At 34.4% G+C, this 17,021-nt stretch overlaps 1 protein-coding gene across 1 annotated transcript in view; it reads right to left on the reverse strand.

Annotated features, from left to right (window-relative positions):
* The window catches only part of LOC149543172 (uncharacterized), a 52,279-nt gene extending 37,812 nt beyond the window's left edge, over positions 1-14,467 (reverse strand). Inside the window, exon 1 of the mRNA XM_089798061.1 lies at positions 13,332-14,467. Within this exon, the coding sequence (XP_089654187.1) occupies positions 13,332-14,264 (933 nt within the window). The 5' untranslated portion in view covers positions 14,265-14,467. The remainder of the gene's footprint in view (positions 1-13,331) is intronic.
* Between the last annotated feature and the right edge of the window lie 2,554 nt (positions 14,468-17,021).

Raw genomic sequence — 17,021 nt, forward strand, 5'->3', positions numbered from 1 at the left:
TGCAGCAAATGCCTGCTCTAAGGAGGCTGTAGAAGCATTGTTGCCAAACTGTTGTTTCCAACGATCTTGCTGCAAAAGTTTGGTGCATAATTCTGGAAACTTCAAATCATCATTAGTTGATGTAATGTTGAGTGTTTCTATGAAGTGCTCATATGATGATGGTAGACTTTTCAGAATGATGATTACCATATCCTCTTCCTCCATTTTCCGACCAATAGCTTCGAGCTGATCATGGATGTCCTTAATCTTTGTCAGATGCTCTTGTAAGGACATACGTTCATCCACCATAATGGAGAACAACTGATTCTTCAGAAAGAATGCCCGACTTTTGTTAGATGTTTCATTCAGCTCCTTCAGATATTTCTAGATTTCTGCAGCTGACTTGCCGAAAGGAATCTGCGGTAGCTGATCATCAATAACAGAAAGCTTAAGAAGCATAATAGCCTCTCGATTGTGATCATCAAACTTGTCCTGTTCTACTTGGTCGAAGGTCGGACGAGTCTTTGTGCCTAGAGCAAGCTCATCCAAATAACGATATTCGAAGATGGTTAACATGTGCTACTTCCAGTGATTATAATTGTGGCCATTGAATCGTAGACTACCCTCCAACATCAGATTAGTCAAAGATGCCATTTGCACGAAGTTTGAGGCAATGTTCAGGCTAACTCAGAAAAAAATGACAAGTGCCCAAAAGAGTAGACGGAAAACCTAGAAGGAATCTTCAGTCAATGTAAATCTGTCGGCTCGAAAATCAAGGCACAAAAAATGAGGTACCCAAAAAAATTTGACGAAGAACCATATGAGGTCTCAAAAAACCCACCACAAATATGAAATCAAAAAAAAAGTCAAACGCCGAAAATTAGGGTTTCGAAGCCAAAACTCAGTCGGCGGCTTGGAAGGTTAAAGACAATAGAAAATGTCAATTGAAAAAAAAACCAGATCTATTTCCCAGGTCACAACTTCAATTGAGACAGTGCAAAAACACTAAGTTTGACCTCCGAACAGTGGCAGGAGCAGGCGTTTTGTAACACAGAGCCGTGAGTTAAAAGGAAGCCATGAGTTTTAAAAACCAAAGCTATCTGTAACTGAGCTGCGGATCTCCCAAAAACGGCACCAAAAAACATGACTAAAAAGCGCGGGCTGAGACAAGGCACAAATCCAGCGGTTGAAATTGATATGCTAGAAAAAAAACGCAGTCGTCTTTAACCGAGCAGAGGTACAAATGGATGCTAGATACTGGAAAAACACCAAGGGTTGCAAGCCGCAATTTGTCAAAGAAAAAGCCACGTTTTCCAAAGAAAAAACAGATGCCACAACAAACCCGCAGTTTTCAAAAATCGAATGCCAAAAACCTGCGTTTTCCAGAGCGCATTCAACCACAATTTGTAGAAAACGAGTCGTGATTCTCCGAACAGAAACCCTAGCCAGGTTGTTTGTGAAAACTCGAAAATAATTTGGAAAAATCTTAGCAAATAATTTCAAATGAAATTATAAAAAATTCAAGTAATTGGCTCTGATACCATGTTACAAGATTCAAGAATTAGCAAATTAACAGATTTCCGGATGATTGATTGATTAACAGAGGAACAAATGTGTTCCTTATAAAGAATTACAAAGACGTTTTAAAAAAAAACAATGTAGACTGAAGACGGAATTAGAAACAAAACTAAAGACAGGATGGGAAACATTCCTATTTGAACTGAAGATAAAAGAGACAGGATATGAAACATTCCTATCTAGACTAAAAGACGGACTACAAACAAGTAGTTGATCATTATAGAAAGTATAAGATATTATCTTAATATTTTTTAGTAAGGCATTTCATGCATAATCAGATCTGTATGATTTGTACAATACTACAATTAGACCAGTATGATGTCAGAGTTATAGAATTGACAAAGAGGTTGTACTCGATCTATGATAAGGAGATGCTTGTGACCAAGCACACAATGGCTAAGTTTAAGCAATACTTAATTAGTGTAAATTTTGAGGTTAGGACCAACCACAACAATCTCAGGTACTTATTGGCATCAAGTATGTGAAAGGAAAGAATGCAATTATTAATGCTTCATCTAGGAAACCTACTATACACTCTGTGTCTGAGTTCTTGGTTGATTAGAAAGCATGTTAGCTTGTTGAGTACTCCAAAATCACTTTTCCTTGCAATTGGAGGATGGCCAAATTCTCATAATGTGGTAGACAATGTTATCTTCTAGAAGGACACAATCTTCTTGGTTTCAGAGTCAAAGTTTAAGGAGAATATTCTAAGGGTAGTTCATGAGTCACCATTGATAGGGCACCTCAAGTACTTCAAGACATTTGACAAATAAGTGAGAGTTTCTCATGGAAGGACCTCAAGTATGATGTGTTGTGATTCGTCAAGGAATGCGTAGTCTACCAACAGAATGAATTTGAGCACAAATTCCTAGCAAGATTGATATTGCCCCTACCTATTTGGAATCATAAGTGGGAGAACATATTGATAGAATTCATCACAAGATTTCCCAAGATATTGAGCAAGGATTGCACTTATGTGGTAATTGAACAATTGACTGAGTATACTCAATTCTTCACCATCCTAACAGAGTTAAGAGCGCTACAAACTGCAGAGTTGTTCTTTTAAGATATTCTCAAGTTGCATAGACTCCCAAAGAGTATTGTCAATAATAGAGATTGTAGATTCCTTAGCACTTTTGGATGGAAAGTTTTAGGTTAGTAGGCACCAAGCTAACCTTGAGTACCAATCATCACTCTCAAACTGATGGACAAATTGAAACCATGTGTAACACCCCGCCAAGGAAAAGACTAAAAGCTACAAAATTTAGTGGACTACTCTTTTTTGAATTAAATTTGTCTTGCTTTCTTTACCTAATTCTAGATGCAAGCGTCCCAACAGGTTCCCTAACATTATCCTTTTACACATTTCTTAGTTTCCAAATTCAAGAGTTACGTTTACACATCCAACCTACTAAGCAAGCATTTGCTAGTTGTAAATGAATTAATTAATAATCACTTAATTTCCTTTTAAACATTTCAGTTTCACTACTTAAGTTTAACCATCCATCAGTTTGCATCTACTTATTGTTTCTTACTTGGTACATTATTCTTCTCAATGTCCATTTCTTATTGATTTAGGATTTATTCCATCACTTTCTATCCTTAGATCTAAAGGACCTAGTCACTATCAATTATATTAATCTAAATAGTCATCCTTATAGAAGTTAGGGTGAGAGACTGAAAATTTAGATAGTCTTTCCTAATCATTGCACTTATTAATCCCAAGTGATATTTATACAACTTTAATTTATTACTTTTACCATTTCCAATTTAGAGGCTAATTTTCTAGGCCTTCAAAAACAATTGCAATAACTTAACTTACACTGAACTATTTTAAAGATAAATTAAGTATATTTAAGCCTTTTAACTACACATGTTTACTAACCCTATTTCATTCACTAATTGCTTTGATTCTAAAATTCATTTGATCACATTAACTATATAGAAAAGCACATGTTCTTTTACTCGTCATTACATATCATTACTACCATCACTTAAACATAAAGGACTATACAATGCCATGACATCATTACTAATTTATTAATCCCTTTTACATAACAATCAGTTCACATTTCCCTTCATTTCTCCTAGAGATACCCTTCTTCTCTTTCATATAATTTTAAATCATGATGCCTATATATGTGATCTTCAAACTTTTTTCAGAAGTTCACCTTCAACATTACATAGATTATTCAAAAGAAAATGTACCATAATGACTAAGAAATTAAAGAAATAATCTTCAACGGCTACTTAGCAAGGATCCACATGGAGCCATCCATAAGACACGAACAGTACCTTGAAAATATTTTACCACCCAAACACGTGGAGCTACAAATGGTCCACTCCCTCGAGCTAGGAGATAAGACCATAATTCACATAGTTTCTAAGGCAATCTAAGGCTTATACCCCAAAATCAAAAGTACAAAGATAACATAAGGGCACATGAAAGCATAATGCCAAAACGAAGTCATATCAAGTGCCTAAAATTCCAGGTTATCATATAAATGTTTACAGGGTAGAATGAGTTACGCTAATGAAGTTGTAAGTTCCCTTTTTCTACATAAGAAATGAGACATAGTTACTAGAAGGCATTAACTAAGTCCTAATGATCCAAAATGCTAGCATGTGTGTTCTAAAAAAGATAAGACCATCATGAAATAAAGAAGGCACATCACTCATTTCTAGTTATACTAACCATCTATAATGCACACAAAGAGTTCTACCCAACACTAAGGTTATGCAAGAACCAAATTCAAATCCCCAAAGTTCCCAATGTGGAAATATAGGGCTTTGATACCAAATGTAAGTATTTGTCAAGATGAATTATAGAGTATCATTAGTTAGGGATACAGCAAATCAGAAGCAATCCTATTTTTTCAAAACAGTTCAAATATACTTGTTACAACTCTAAACTCTACAAATCCATGGTTAGGGTTAGAGGGGCATTACATCATGAATAAGTGGGTAGAAAGCTACTTGCAAAACAATGCAGCAGCACAACAAAAGGGGTGAATCTGTTGGCTTCATCTAGGGGAATATTGCTACAACACCACCTATTATATGTCGACTGGAATGTAACCCTACAAGTCACTTTATGGCTATGAGGTTGCTTCATTCGTGAATCTGGCATTCAAGGATAGTAAAGCACCCAAGGTAAAGGACTGGATTCAAGAGAGTTATAAATCCTTAGATCCCACAAGGATAACTTCCAATAGGCCTAGAATCAATAGATATATGCAGATTGGTACCAAATTGAGCACAATTTTGAGCCAGCACACTTGGTTTATCTTCAATTACAACCCTATAGGCAATCATCCTTGAAGAAAAGCATCACAAAGAAGCTAAGGCCTTACTTCTATAGTCCTTACAAAGTGATTAGGTGAATAGGTGAAGAGGGCATACGAGTTGGAGGCTCCTAAGAATAGGAAAATACATAATCTGTTTCATGTCTCTTGCCTTAAAATGCCACTTGGACAATAAGTCACCATTTTAGAGAAGCTTTCGCCACTTGATGATGAGCACAAGCTTGCACTGGAGCCAAATGAGATCATTTTAGGGAGAAGAGGCTAAAAACTTGTACAATCAAGGAGTATCTTGTCAAAATGGAAGGTCCTCCCAATTGAGGATGCCATAATGAGGGAGCAAGCAAATTTTAGAGCATCCTAAATTGCTTGTGTGCAAGTTATTTGAAAAAGGTGAGGTAATTACGTCTCCCTCTCCTATTAGGTGCTATTAATAACCTCTTGGTTATGGTCCATCTAAACCTTGTGGATCATTAACGGGGCATTACAAGAGGATTGATCCTTGGGCAGGCTTCTTTCTGTACATTCATTTGAGGACCAATATTTGTTTTAAATTTTTGGTGCCACCATTGGGCCACTCATTCCAATTTATCCATGGCCACTAGCATCTTAGGTGGGTGAGCAATCTCATATATATCAGCCTCTCGGTGGTCTTTAGGCTCATCGATTATTAGTCAACTCATTTCTTGTTTATGATTCCAAGTTGGAATTCAATTGAGAGATTCCAATTTCAGAGGAGGAATATCCTCCCTTGTTTGTCATTAATAACTCTTGACATTTCTTATGCTATTGTGCCCTTTTCTCAGCAACTTTCTGCACTTTGACCAATGTCTCTCATAAACTCGAAAACCTCATTTCCCCCTATTCTTTGGCACTCCAATCACCCCTATTTTTTCCTTTGTTCACTTCTGTCTTGGTTGCGCTATTGTCTGAATGTGACCTCTCATCTGTACCAAAAATGCCGAAGGTTGTCTCACTTTCCAGCCTGTGCAAGCTGCCACTATTTCCCCATTCTTTATCATGGAACATTTTCTTTCTTCCACTCATGAAAAGAACAAGTTGGCAGGAAAACAAGTTCTAAGACCACCATTAGTATCCAACCCCAGATCAAACGATTTTTTCATTTCCTAAACTGATTAATGATCATGTTTTACTTGAATGTTTCCTACTCACATGTCCTATTCAGGGACTTTTCGAGAGTTTTCTCTTTAATATTCCAAACTAGCATATTCAAAAAATCTTGTCCTATTTTGCAGAAGGAAATTTGTGAAGTAACATAATCTTCACTAAATTTAAAGAATCAAATATTAAATATCAGAAGTTTATTAAATCCTGCCACGGCGTTGCCATCTCTTGTACTCAGAGATATCAATTAATTTCTACAACTGCAACTGTCAATAACCAATTTAGATTCTGTAGTCATATTCCAGTCAATACATTCCCCATCTTGAAAGTCACCAACCAATGCAATGTAATGTCCCTTGCTAGAGTTACTTAGGAATCAAGGACAATTATTTTGAATCCTCTATTCTTATTATGAATTATTACTTATAACCTTATGTAATCGATAAGATATGGGCGATGGAATATCGTTTCAAAGGTGCCTTGTAGGATAGTTGTTATATAATCGCTGCTATTAGATGATTATTCTTGCTGTTAGATCTGGACTGATAAATATATAATATTATAATTATGTTTCTGATGTACCATCTCTAGATTATATGCTACTGATTTAGCAAGAGGCTATATACTCTAGAAGGGTAAAGCCAATACTAGATAATTTATAAAGTAATGTCCCTTGCTCAGTTGTCTGAGACTGAAGTTTAAATTCTTGACTCTTGTTCTGAAACACTTCTTATAAACTTATGTAATCCGCGAGGTATAGAGAGTGATAGTATCATTTCAAGAACATTATGTATATCTTAGATTCCTTATAAAGTAGTTACCGCTTAGATATATCATTGCACAATGTTGTCTCTAATTGGGCAACTTGATTTATATGAGTTGGATTGATCTCACATATATGCTAAGGTCTCTTGGTACACCAATGGTTTTGTCTGATCTGAATCATTTCAAGAATGGCCAATGATGAAGTCTTTGATTGATAACTTATGATATTGTTGTAGATCTGCAAAGCAGATGTAAAATAGATAAATCTTGAATGCCAGTTTAAACATAATTCGTTAATAAATTGGGATGTCATCTTCTATTGATAACTATCAAGGATTAATAATTCTTCCAAGCCATGAATTAATCCCCTCTTAATTATGGTCTCCAATTCCTTCTACAAGACTAAACGTATTGTCAGTGTCTAAGAAATTACTGACTCTAAACGGTTATGCTGTGTGTGCATGTTGACTGAGTACCACTACTCTCTTTCTATGCAGAGCATCTATAACTTTCTTTATTTGTAAACTCAATAGTGGATATATATTGCTTGAGACTGGTCGATGACTTTTGCTTTGAGACATTTTCTGACTGGATGAAGCTTTTCGATGCCATAATAAGTCTTTTTCTTGAACTGTCTTAAATGGTTGTAGTCAACAATGAAATTATCGTTCAATTTATTGTTGGCTTTCATTACTAAGTCACTATCAGCATCCATTAATTTCTTTGTTGTTTGGTTTGAGCTCTGTCATGAGTATGATCAATGCCTATGTCTAACGATTTCCCAGCATTTTTCTATACTCATTTTCGTTATTCACTTGAAATCACGAGTTATTTTATAGGCAGTTCTTAGGTGTTGTGTCTGTCATAGTCCATTGCTTTTTCAAATTGCTTCTCCATAGGCTGTGAGGAGATATATGTCTGTGACCATTCTTCGATAAAGAATGATCAATCCTCTTTATTGTTTCTTGCTAACTTCCCATCACTGACTAAACTATGTCTTCTCATTCTCCACTCAATGCAGAATGTGATCCTCCCAAGTGATTCCTGCACAATTGTTGATTTTTATTTTATTATATATGTCTGCAGTATGATGCATTCCTTAATACCTTCTCTGTCTGCCGTAGTTTAGTCTCTCTTGCTTGTTCATGGCTATTTCCTGCGTGGACTTCAATTTGTCAAATGTATATGGAGATAGGATGCAGTATATTCCATTAACTTACCACTCACTATTATTGTTCTTCTGATATATGGTTATTGAATATTGCAGGCAAAACATAGATAGCAGCATTGCAGAAATACTATTCCTCCATGGGTAATTTGTTCTAATGTGGACAGTCTTCTCTGATGTGAGACATTCCTCTCCAAAGATAATCCAAACTTTGACATTTTCCCTTTGATTTCTTTTCCAACTGTCTTCAATCTGTCGCTTACTTCTATCCTCCATCGATGGTCTCTTTAATTGTTATTGGTATTCAAAACTTGTGCTGTCAATATTGATTATTTCTAACTGTGTTTCCCTTTTTTAATATCCCCCCACCTCAAGTGATGTAAATATTATTTATACTTCACAAGGGATGGGGTTTCTCCAATAGACGTGTCACATGTATAACTAATTCAGTATTATTCTCTATCTGAGAATTGCTATTGCATGTTCTACCACGTCAAATATACAACCCCTCAAAATACCTTCCATTTACGTTTGCATGATTTAAAGGCTAGTATTATAGATATATTAATATTAACATGATAGTCAACATGCTGCAAGAGTCTATAGATGGAGTTGATAATATTATAGTCTTGACTTATACATACCCCTCGCATTGTCCATTTTTTTACAAATAATGACTTCTATCATTATTATTATGATATTATTATATTCTTATATTTTATATTATAACAATGTTATTAAATAAATCTTAATGATATATCATGATAATAATAGAGTTTATAATATATTTTCTATTTATCATTATTTGAGTCACTGTAATATTGTTTACTTACATTATGATCATGATTATATTTAATATTAATTTATTTGTCCATTTGTTTATTAAGATCTTGTTATTTAATGATTATTTATTATTAGATCTTATCTAAAAACTGGGGCATTACATGCAATGAGGAAGTAACTTCTGATTCCAAATAGAATTGAGCACCCAATGTTTGGGAAACTACTTCAAATCCTTCATACATGACCCTGTAATCAGGACAAATAATAGAGTAAACAATGATCAAGTCTTGTTGAGTCTCCAATGTCGCCTTGCTCTAGTAAGGTCATCTTCACAATCTACAAAATGAAATCCACATATAACAGAAACTCAATGTTAAATAGATGAAAGTCCAAACACCACACAATAAAGATTCTTGATGACATCTCAAAGACCGCCACATATGTATTTTGATAGCACAATAACAATAAGATATCGATGGTTGCTTGCAACACATTTTCTCCTCAAAATGTATTGCTTCATTCTATTAATGATGGTGCGCCAATAAATCTCGCATATTGTGCTTCACATAGCATATGTGGATAGCCCAATATTGGGGCAATTAGCAAGGTTATGTACTACATAGAAGTTGAAATTGTTTCCAGTTATGTATTGGATCCAAGCAAAACATTTGTCACAAATCTGAAATTGTGTCATTTTCTAGAATATCTTTTCTCGGCCAAAAATGGATTTGGCATCCCCATGCCACTAAATTAATCTGTCCTAAGGATTGATACAAATGCCTTTCAAATATTATTTCAACTGCCAGCCATAAAGAACTCCTGTGTTCAAACTTCACTTGGGAAAAGAGCGCACAGTACATATCAGGCAAGAAAACACCTCTTCATAACTCCTTTCGGGTTGACAATATTAATATTAACTAGTAATCTTAATAATAAATCCTAGACACGTTGTGGCATTGAAACTGTAAATAAACATAGAAAACCTCCTCAAAAATTACCTCTAGAAATCCACTAATATTACTTGATTGCACTAAATCCCATAATCTACCTTAAGCCCAATTGTAGGCTCTTACCAAATCTTCCAAGGCCAACTAGGTCGTGTATTGCACTAACAGAGATGGTATTCCTGGCTCCAAATACCAAGACTGTTGGTTTGAGATATCACTCAAAGCTATACAAAATAATAAAATGTTTATTTAATTATCAACTCTTGTCCCTGTAACATTTTTATAATGCAGTTCCAAACGTTACAAATAAAGCAACTTTATTGACTGATTCCTAATCAGCTAATTGTTTAATATTATGTTTACAATTTCCTTCTTAAGCCATAAAATTGTATAATTAGTTTACTGTTAACTTTATAACCTCAATTGGTGAGAAGTGACATTATAGCGGCTATTTTATTATTTTATTATTTTCACTTTATTTTTTATTAATTTATTAATTATAAGTTATCCTTTTCAAATTATATTAATTTTTGGACAGCTTCATTAAATTGATTGAGTTGATCAAAAGCTAAAGACATTATGCATGCTTAAGGGAACTATGGTGCAAAGTTTGCTATTCAAGCATACCTTGTTGATACATCTCAAATATTTGTGTTTGTAAACATTAAGCTGGTTGATGATCCATTTAAGACAAATCTTTTAGCCACAACAATGGAAATGGAAGATATGAAGAGCACACAGGAAATATTTGAAAAGGAGATGTCACTTTTTCAGAGCTTTTAAATGCATAAAACACATATAGTGACCAACCATCAAAAAAAGGCTAACATCAAAGCTCTAGTGGAAAAAAACCTGCCCAGAAAAAAACCACAGCTTACAATAGCTTTTATTAACAGAAATGGGCACCAATCCAGACTATAAAAGTGAGCACCAACCCTCTTCAAAGCACTGAAGCACCAATTCCAGTCAGCTAGCTGAGGCACCAACCCCAAGATATACTTAGATGGCAGCTCAGTCCAGTATCGTAGAGACACATTAAAATATTTGCCATTGCCAAAGCCTTATTTAGCAAACTATAAAATTGCAACGAAGCATGATATTATACGGTTCTTGCTTGTAATGAATTTCGAATTTTTTTCTTTGACGATAGACATGAGAAGATTACGAATCAGATCTAAGAGCTGTGAGATTACAAATAAGCTCCACCAGAGAAGCAAGAAACATGAAGTTTGAGTATACATTTTCAGTACCCTAACAAAACTGTTATCAAGAACAGGTCCATACACATGAATTGAGATTGAGTATACATTTTCAATACCTTAACAAAATCCTTATCAAGAAATATCTGATGCGCCCTCAGATATCTATTGATCAAATTACAGGAAGCCTTCTTATTCAGTAGAGCAAAAATTTCCTCCACATACCACAAGTGCTCAGTGCAAAGAAAATACTTGGTAAACAACATTTAGAACAAGAAGGGCACCTTTAAATTGATGGTTATAGGCTTATAGCTAATACCTTTAAGATAATCACCTTGCTATATTCTCAAGGTTGACAACCGAAGTCTTGTAGCTATATCTCAACATTTCATAAGACATGGGAATATCACAGAAACAAGCAGAACTAATATTGTTAAGCCAAACAAAGTGGCCCACCAAAATGTGGTAGAAAAAAATTGAATTTGGAATGTCAGTATTCACATATTTTTAACTTCCACTTAACAAAAAAATTGTACTTGAGCAAATCTACATTAGACAAGCTCATGTGTTAAATAGTCACCTCCAACTGGGAAAAAAAAACTCTGCAGGTTTATACCAAAACACTCAAAATTAGCTTGTTATCATAAACTGATCGACAAGTGTTGAAAATTAGATGTATTCTGATGGTTATGCATCACTCATAACGTTATATGAATACTCTTAAAACTGGTTTTGAGTCAAAGGTTCTGTATTAGCAACACATACTAATTTGTATATTATTTTGTACATTCCGTTTAACAAACTTGCAACAATTTTTTAGGCTTATTCATATTAAATCATACTTGAGGTTGGAGATTCAGTTTAATTTCCACACAAATAACACTATCACCTACTTTTACACATGATTTTCCATAAGAAATTGGAATACAACCTCAAAAGATGTAGAACAAATTTGGGCGAGGGTGGAAGAAGTGGACCTCCAAAACAAGATACAGACATATTGACTTTGGAAAGTCAGTATTGGTGTGTATCTAATTTCCAATTAGCAAGAATTATACTTGTAAGGATCATATAAGATAAGGTTGTGTGTTAAAAGACCACCTCCAATACACCTGTGCAGGCTCTACAGATTCAGAAGAAAAGAAACACACCTTTGCAAGTTTGTACACAACGACCCTGAATATAATGCAATAAGCTGAAACACTGCAAAATTGTACATTTTTCTGGTCATTAGGTTTTTTTGTTACCAGTGATGCTCTACAACTGTACAGTCATGACAGATCTGATCAAAAGATTATGCATAAGAAGCTCTGGCAGCCTTCTCTGTAGCTTCATATCTTTTGACTAAAACCTTACTAATTCTGTGAATTATTCATATTAACCCCACCTTCCTGGATTAGATTTTCAGGAGTCTAATTCTAAATAGATTACACTGCCCTCAAATAAGAACTGGATCTCTGTGCCCAATGTTTTTGCTGGGTCTTTACATCCAGGATTTGAAGTTGACGGCTGGACTTTTATGTCCACGGGGTTGTGGTGTAATGATAATGGGAACAATGAATGGAACATAATATTGCTCTCAAACTAGAGCTTTATTTTTATGTCCAGGAAGTTGTGGTGTAGTGGTAGATGAGAATTGAACAGTAAATTATATTGCTAGCAGATGAGAATTGAGCTTTCAAGAATAAGGTGTTGTGGTGTAATCATAACTAGAGTCACCCAAGTATCCCAAATGCCACAATGCAGTTGCACATTAATCCATCCAGGAGGCCTGTTCAGAGATCTGAGGTTGTCATGTGCAAAATATGGGACATACTCGGGTATAATTTATATTTTGAAGATCTTAAGATTGAGGATCATGTCTACTCTTCACAACATTAGAGGCATTAAAGCCATTCACAACTTTGTGGCATTAAAGGCAATCCATATTTACAAATCTTTATAATGTGGCTCAACATTACCAACAATGCATTAAAGGTAGCCCAGAAGCTCACCCCAAAAAATCATTACTATATATAGTAGGCTACAAAAGTTAATATATTATTGTTAAGAGGGAGAAATCATAAGGCAATCTAATTTCAAATCCTATTGTAAATGGTAAACTTAAGCTTAATCAACGTTTTGTTTTTAAAAACTTAACAAGGTACAACCTTGTTCCACACCTCATTAAAGATGACTCACATACCCACCCAATACTTCAGAGCAGAGAAAGAACATGTCAGGCAACAAAAAAACAAGAAAAAAAATTACTACACGGCGACAGAGTGGCTCATAAGCCCAGCAACATGGAGTGAACTAGTCATTTGACAATTATATAATACATTTCAGAATGATGCACATTTCAAAATCTTAACAAACGGTTTAAGCTTAACCCATAGAATGTTAATAGGCAGCACATAATCTTGCCCCAAAACACAGAGAACGGAAAAAGTGGAGTTGCGACGGAGAAATGGAAAAAGAAGTAAAAATGACGAGAAATGCATGCCTGAAGAGCTCTGGGATTGAATTCGTCCACTGAAAGATAGAACTGAAACCCCTCTTTAGCTTCGTCAAGCCTGCCAGCAGAGTCCAGGATCTGAGCCTTGACCATCCTCCACTCCAACTCATAGGACTCCATGTGCATCAGAGTGTCTACAATTTCAAGGGCACTGTCAAATTCCCCATCTCTCATCCTCAAAGCCAGAAGACTCTTTAGTGGTTTAGTATCTCTGAACCTCTTATCCGCAATTTCTTCCATCACTCTCGCTTTGAATCCCCGAGGAATTTTTTCGTTTTTCCAGAATCTCTTTCCGGCTTTAACTCTTATTCTTGTACTGGTTTTAGAAGTCTTACCAAATGGCCAATACCAGGCTGCCCTAGCCGGCCGGCAGAATAACGTGCCCTGGGCATTAAGGCTAAGAAAACATATTGCTGCGACCAAAAGACCAGCTCTGGCTACCTTTTTGAGCTTCTCTATCGGGCTTAGACTTGAGTTCAAGGTTTTATGATTGCCTGCCTGTTGATGAGTTAGAACAATGGACTCTTGGGGATTTGATTCAGAAGACGAATTTATTTCAAGTGAAGCAATAGGCTTTTGTGCTTTTGATTCAACAGAGCAATTTGTTTCAATTGAAGCAATGATCTTTCGTGGGTTAGATTTAGCGTATGAATTTGTTTGAATTAATGCAATGAATTTTTTAGGAGTATTTGCAGAAACTGAATTTGTGCGAATGGGTGAGATGGATTTTAATCGTTGTTGGCCTTGGCCACGGCCTGCGGCTGCCTTGTGATTAGGGAGCAGAGACGACCTGATTGTAAGAAGCGGAACAGGTGAGCATGAAGTATGTACCTGTGTACAGTGTCTTCTCCTCCATTGTTGATGTTGCAGGGGAACATGGGTTGGAGCTCCTATCACTAACTTGTTTCCTAAAACCTCCATTTTTTCAAAAGAAAAGTTCGAGTCTTCCACTTAAACCCTTCTCATACGAGTATCATTGAGAGGATGCTACTCTTTCCGAAGCAGCAAATACTCGAGGAATTCGTGTCTTACCTTCTTTCCCAAGAGGAATTCTCGTCAATTTTGGGAACATTTTCAGTTTTTGCTGTCGCTCTTCTCAGGATTAGGATATTATTAGGTTATATGTTTTTACAATGATTTAGTTAGTGAAATTATAAACCCCCTAAAATTCATAAATTTAACAAGGGTCACGTAATGGTTAAGTATTTGATTTATAACTAAGTATAGTTATCCGGATTAATTATTAACTATTTTTAAATTTGAGATAAAATAATAGATATAACGTAAATTTTAAAATGTGTAATAAGATTAATTTTTTAATTTTTTTAGTTAAAGATTCTATAAATTTTGAGTTGATATTTTAAATCAATATTGAGTAAAGTATGGTTATATTATGATTTGTCCAAAAGTAGTCTTAATGATTTTTACTTGTATGGAATTCAATTTAGGTTGTACATGGGAAAACTTCAACTAATTAAGAAAGTGTTGTCTAACAAATTTAGTTTTGATATACATAAAGTGTCTATCCATGCAAAATATTTCCCTATTCCGTGATAAACTTATCTTAAGGTATTCTAAAATCTATAAACATAGCTATACCCATCTGTAAGCTCAAAATGCTAGCTTAATTTTTGGTGTAGGTATTACTAAGTCTATGATGATGACCTATAAGTAATCAAAATTACAATTACATCCAATTACTAATATATTTTATTTGTTAAAAGATTCTATCTTTAGAAGTGTAAGCATTATAATGAAACTAAGATGATCTTCTTTGATAAAATTAAATTAAAAGTCACATATTAAAAATCAAGAATCACAGCCTAGACATCTATTTATTTTGATACCACCTCAATGCTAGGAGCTGACTACAAAACACCAAAAATTCTTTGCAACATAGAATCTCATATATCAAATGTTATTTTGAAATTTGAGGTTTAAAACTCTATATTTAAAACGGATGCGTTAATAAATTAGACTAAATTTTTAAATAAATCTTTTCCGGTTCACTATACACTTTGAGACCAAAATTAAAAACCAAAAAAAAAAAATTTTTTAATATAAAATTAGAGTTAAAGGGCTAAGGTTTTCTTTTGGTTTTAATTCAAATACATTTCCTCCAAAAATCAGTTTTAAACAATGAGCAACTTTCCTCTAACTTCGAGTTAAATACTTAAAATCAAAATATTGTCATATTATTCTTACATCTATAGTTTGTTATTTTAACAAAATCTACTTTTATTGCATTTATAACTAATAAACTAATAATTCAAATCACAAGTTTTTCATTTCAAAATCTTAGAACTCAATTTCATGATGATTTTTCAATATTAGAATGTAATTAAAATACACTTATAAATTATCTACCAACATAGATTTTTACATTTACATTGCCTAATCGAAAATTCAGGATGAATGAGATGATATTTTTTTAAACATTTTATATTGGATGAATGAGATGATATTTTTTTAAACATTTTATATTGTGAGGAAGAAATAGAGACAAATAACAACCTATAACAAAATAATAGATTAATTGAATTCACTCCTAATCCATCTCATAGCTTAGATCATATATCATATAATCATGAACTGTAAAAGTGAAATGAATCTAACTATGCATAACATACATCAACATAAAAATGTAAACTCATAACACAAAGATTTTGGTAACTCAGAAACCCTCCAAGGTGAAGGTAAAATTGGTGTGGGGATGACACCCACAAATCTTTACTACTGCAATAACAAAGTTTTCCTGTTAGGGCTATAATTTGATCACTTATGATGATATACCCTATGAGGAATTTGCTTAGTTAAAAGCAATGCAAAACTAATAAGTAGGAGATTTTCTACAAGTGTCAAATTGTGATAATACTACCAGGATTTAACTGTGTAGTTTTTGAGTCAAACTCATTTACCCATGTATCATGAGTAGTGATTCACACATGAATCCATCTCTCATGAGAATAAATGAAACACTTAGCACTCATTGGATCTAGGTGATGCTCACATAGGTGAAGCACCAAGACTTCCTAGGAGGTCACCCATCCCAGTACTACTCTAGCTTGAGCACGCTTAACTACAGATTTTCCTCCATGATTAAACCCACTCTGCTTGCAACCCCATTTGCAAAACCCTCACCAAGTGGTATGCCTTATGAACCATTCAATAGAAATCCCTTTAAGCTCATCAATTGATAAGTAAGAGATTAAAGGAGATGAATCTCACTAATACAAGACTAAGTCTACTTTGATTAAAGGATTTAAACTTACAATGAAGTAAGCACTCTGTTAGGAGATTTAACAAGGTCTGTTAAAACCACTATGTTAAGAGATTTGCCCTGATACACTAGTTAGAATGTCATAGTACCTGATCCTTCGGTTTGCTCTATGAATCTTATTACAAATATCTTCTCTTCAATGTCTAAATCTAATCTACTTATATGATTTTCTCTATTCTACTCTTTATTGTTAGGTTGTTCTATATGATCTCTCTATAATACTTAGTCTTCCTTGCTCTAATCCTCAATCTCTTTGCTCATTCACGATCTTTGTTCGTATTCCTTCTCACTCCTTGCTTTTCATGATTTAGGGTTTAATCTCTTCTTAAATAGACAATCATGGAATGTTCTAGATCATAGCCAATGATCCAAAATTCATTATTTCATCATTTAACCCT

Source organism: Cupressus sempervirens, chromosome 8 (genome assembly GCF_028749045.1).
Source record: "Cupressus sempervirens isolate cs-2001-9-10 chromosome 8, ASM2874904v1, whole genome shotgun sequence".
Lineage (NCBI taxonomy): Eukaryota > Viridiplantae > Streptophyta > Pinopsida > Cupressales > Cupressaceae > Cupressus > Cupressus sempervirens.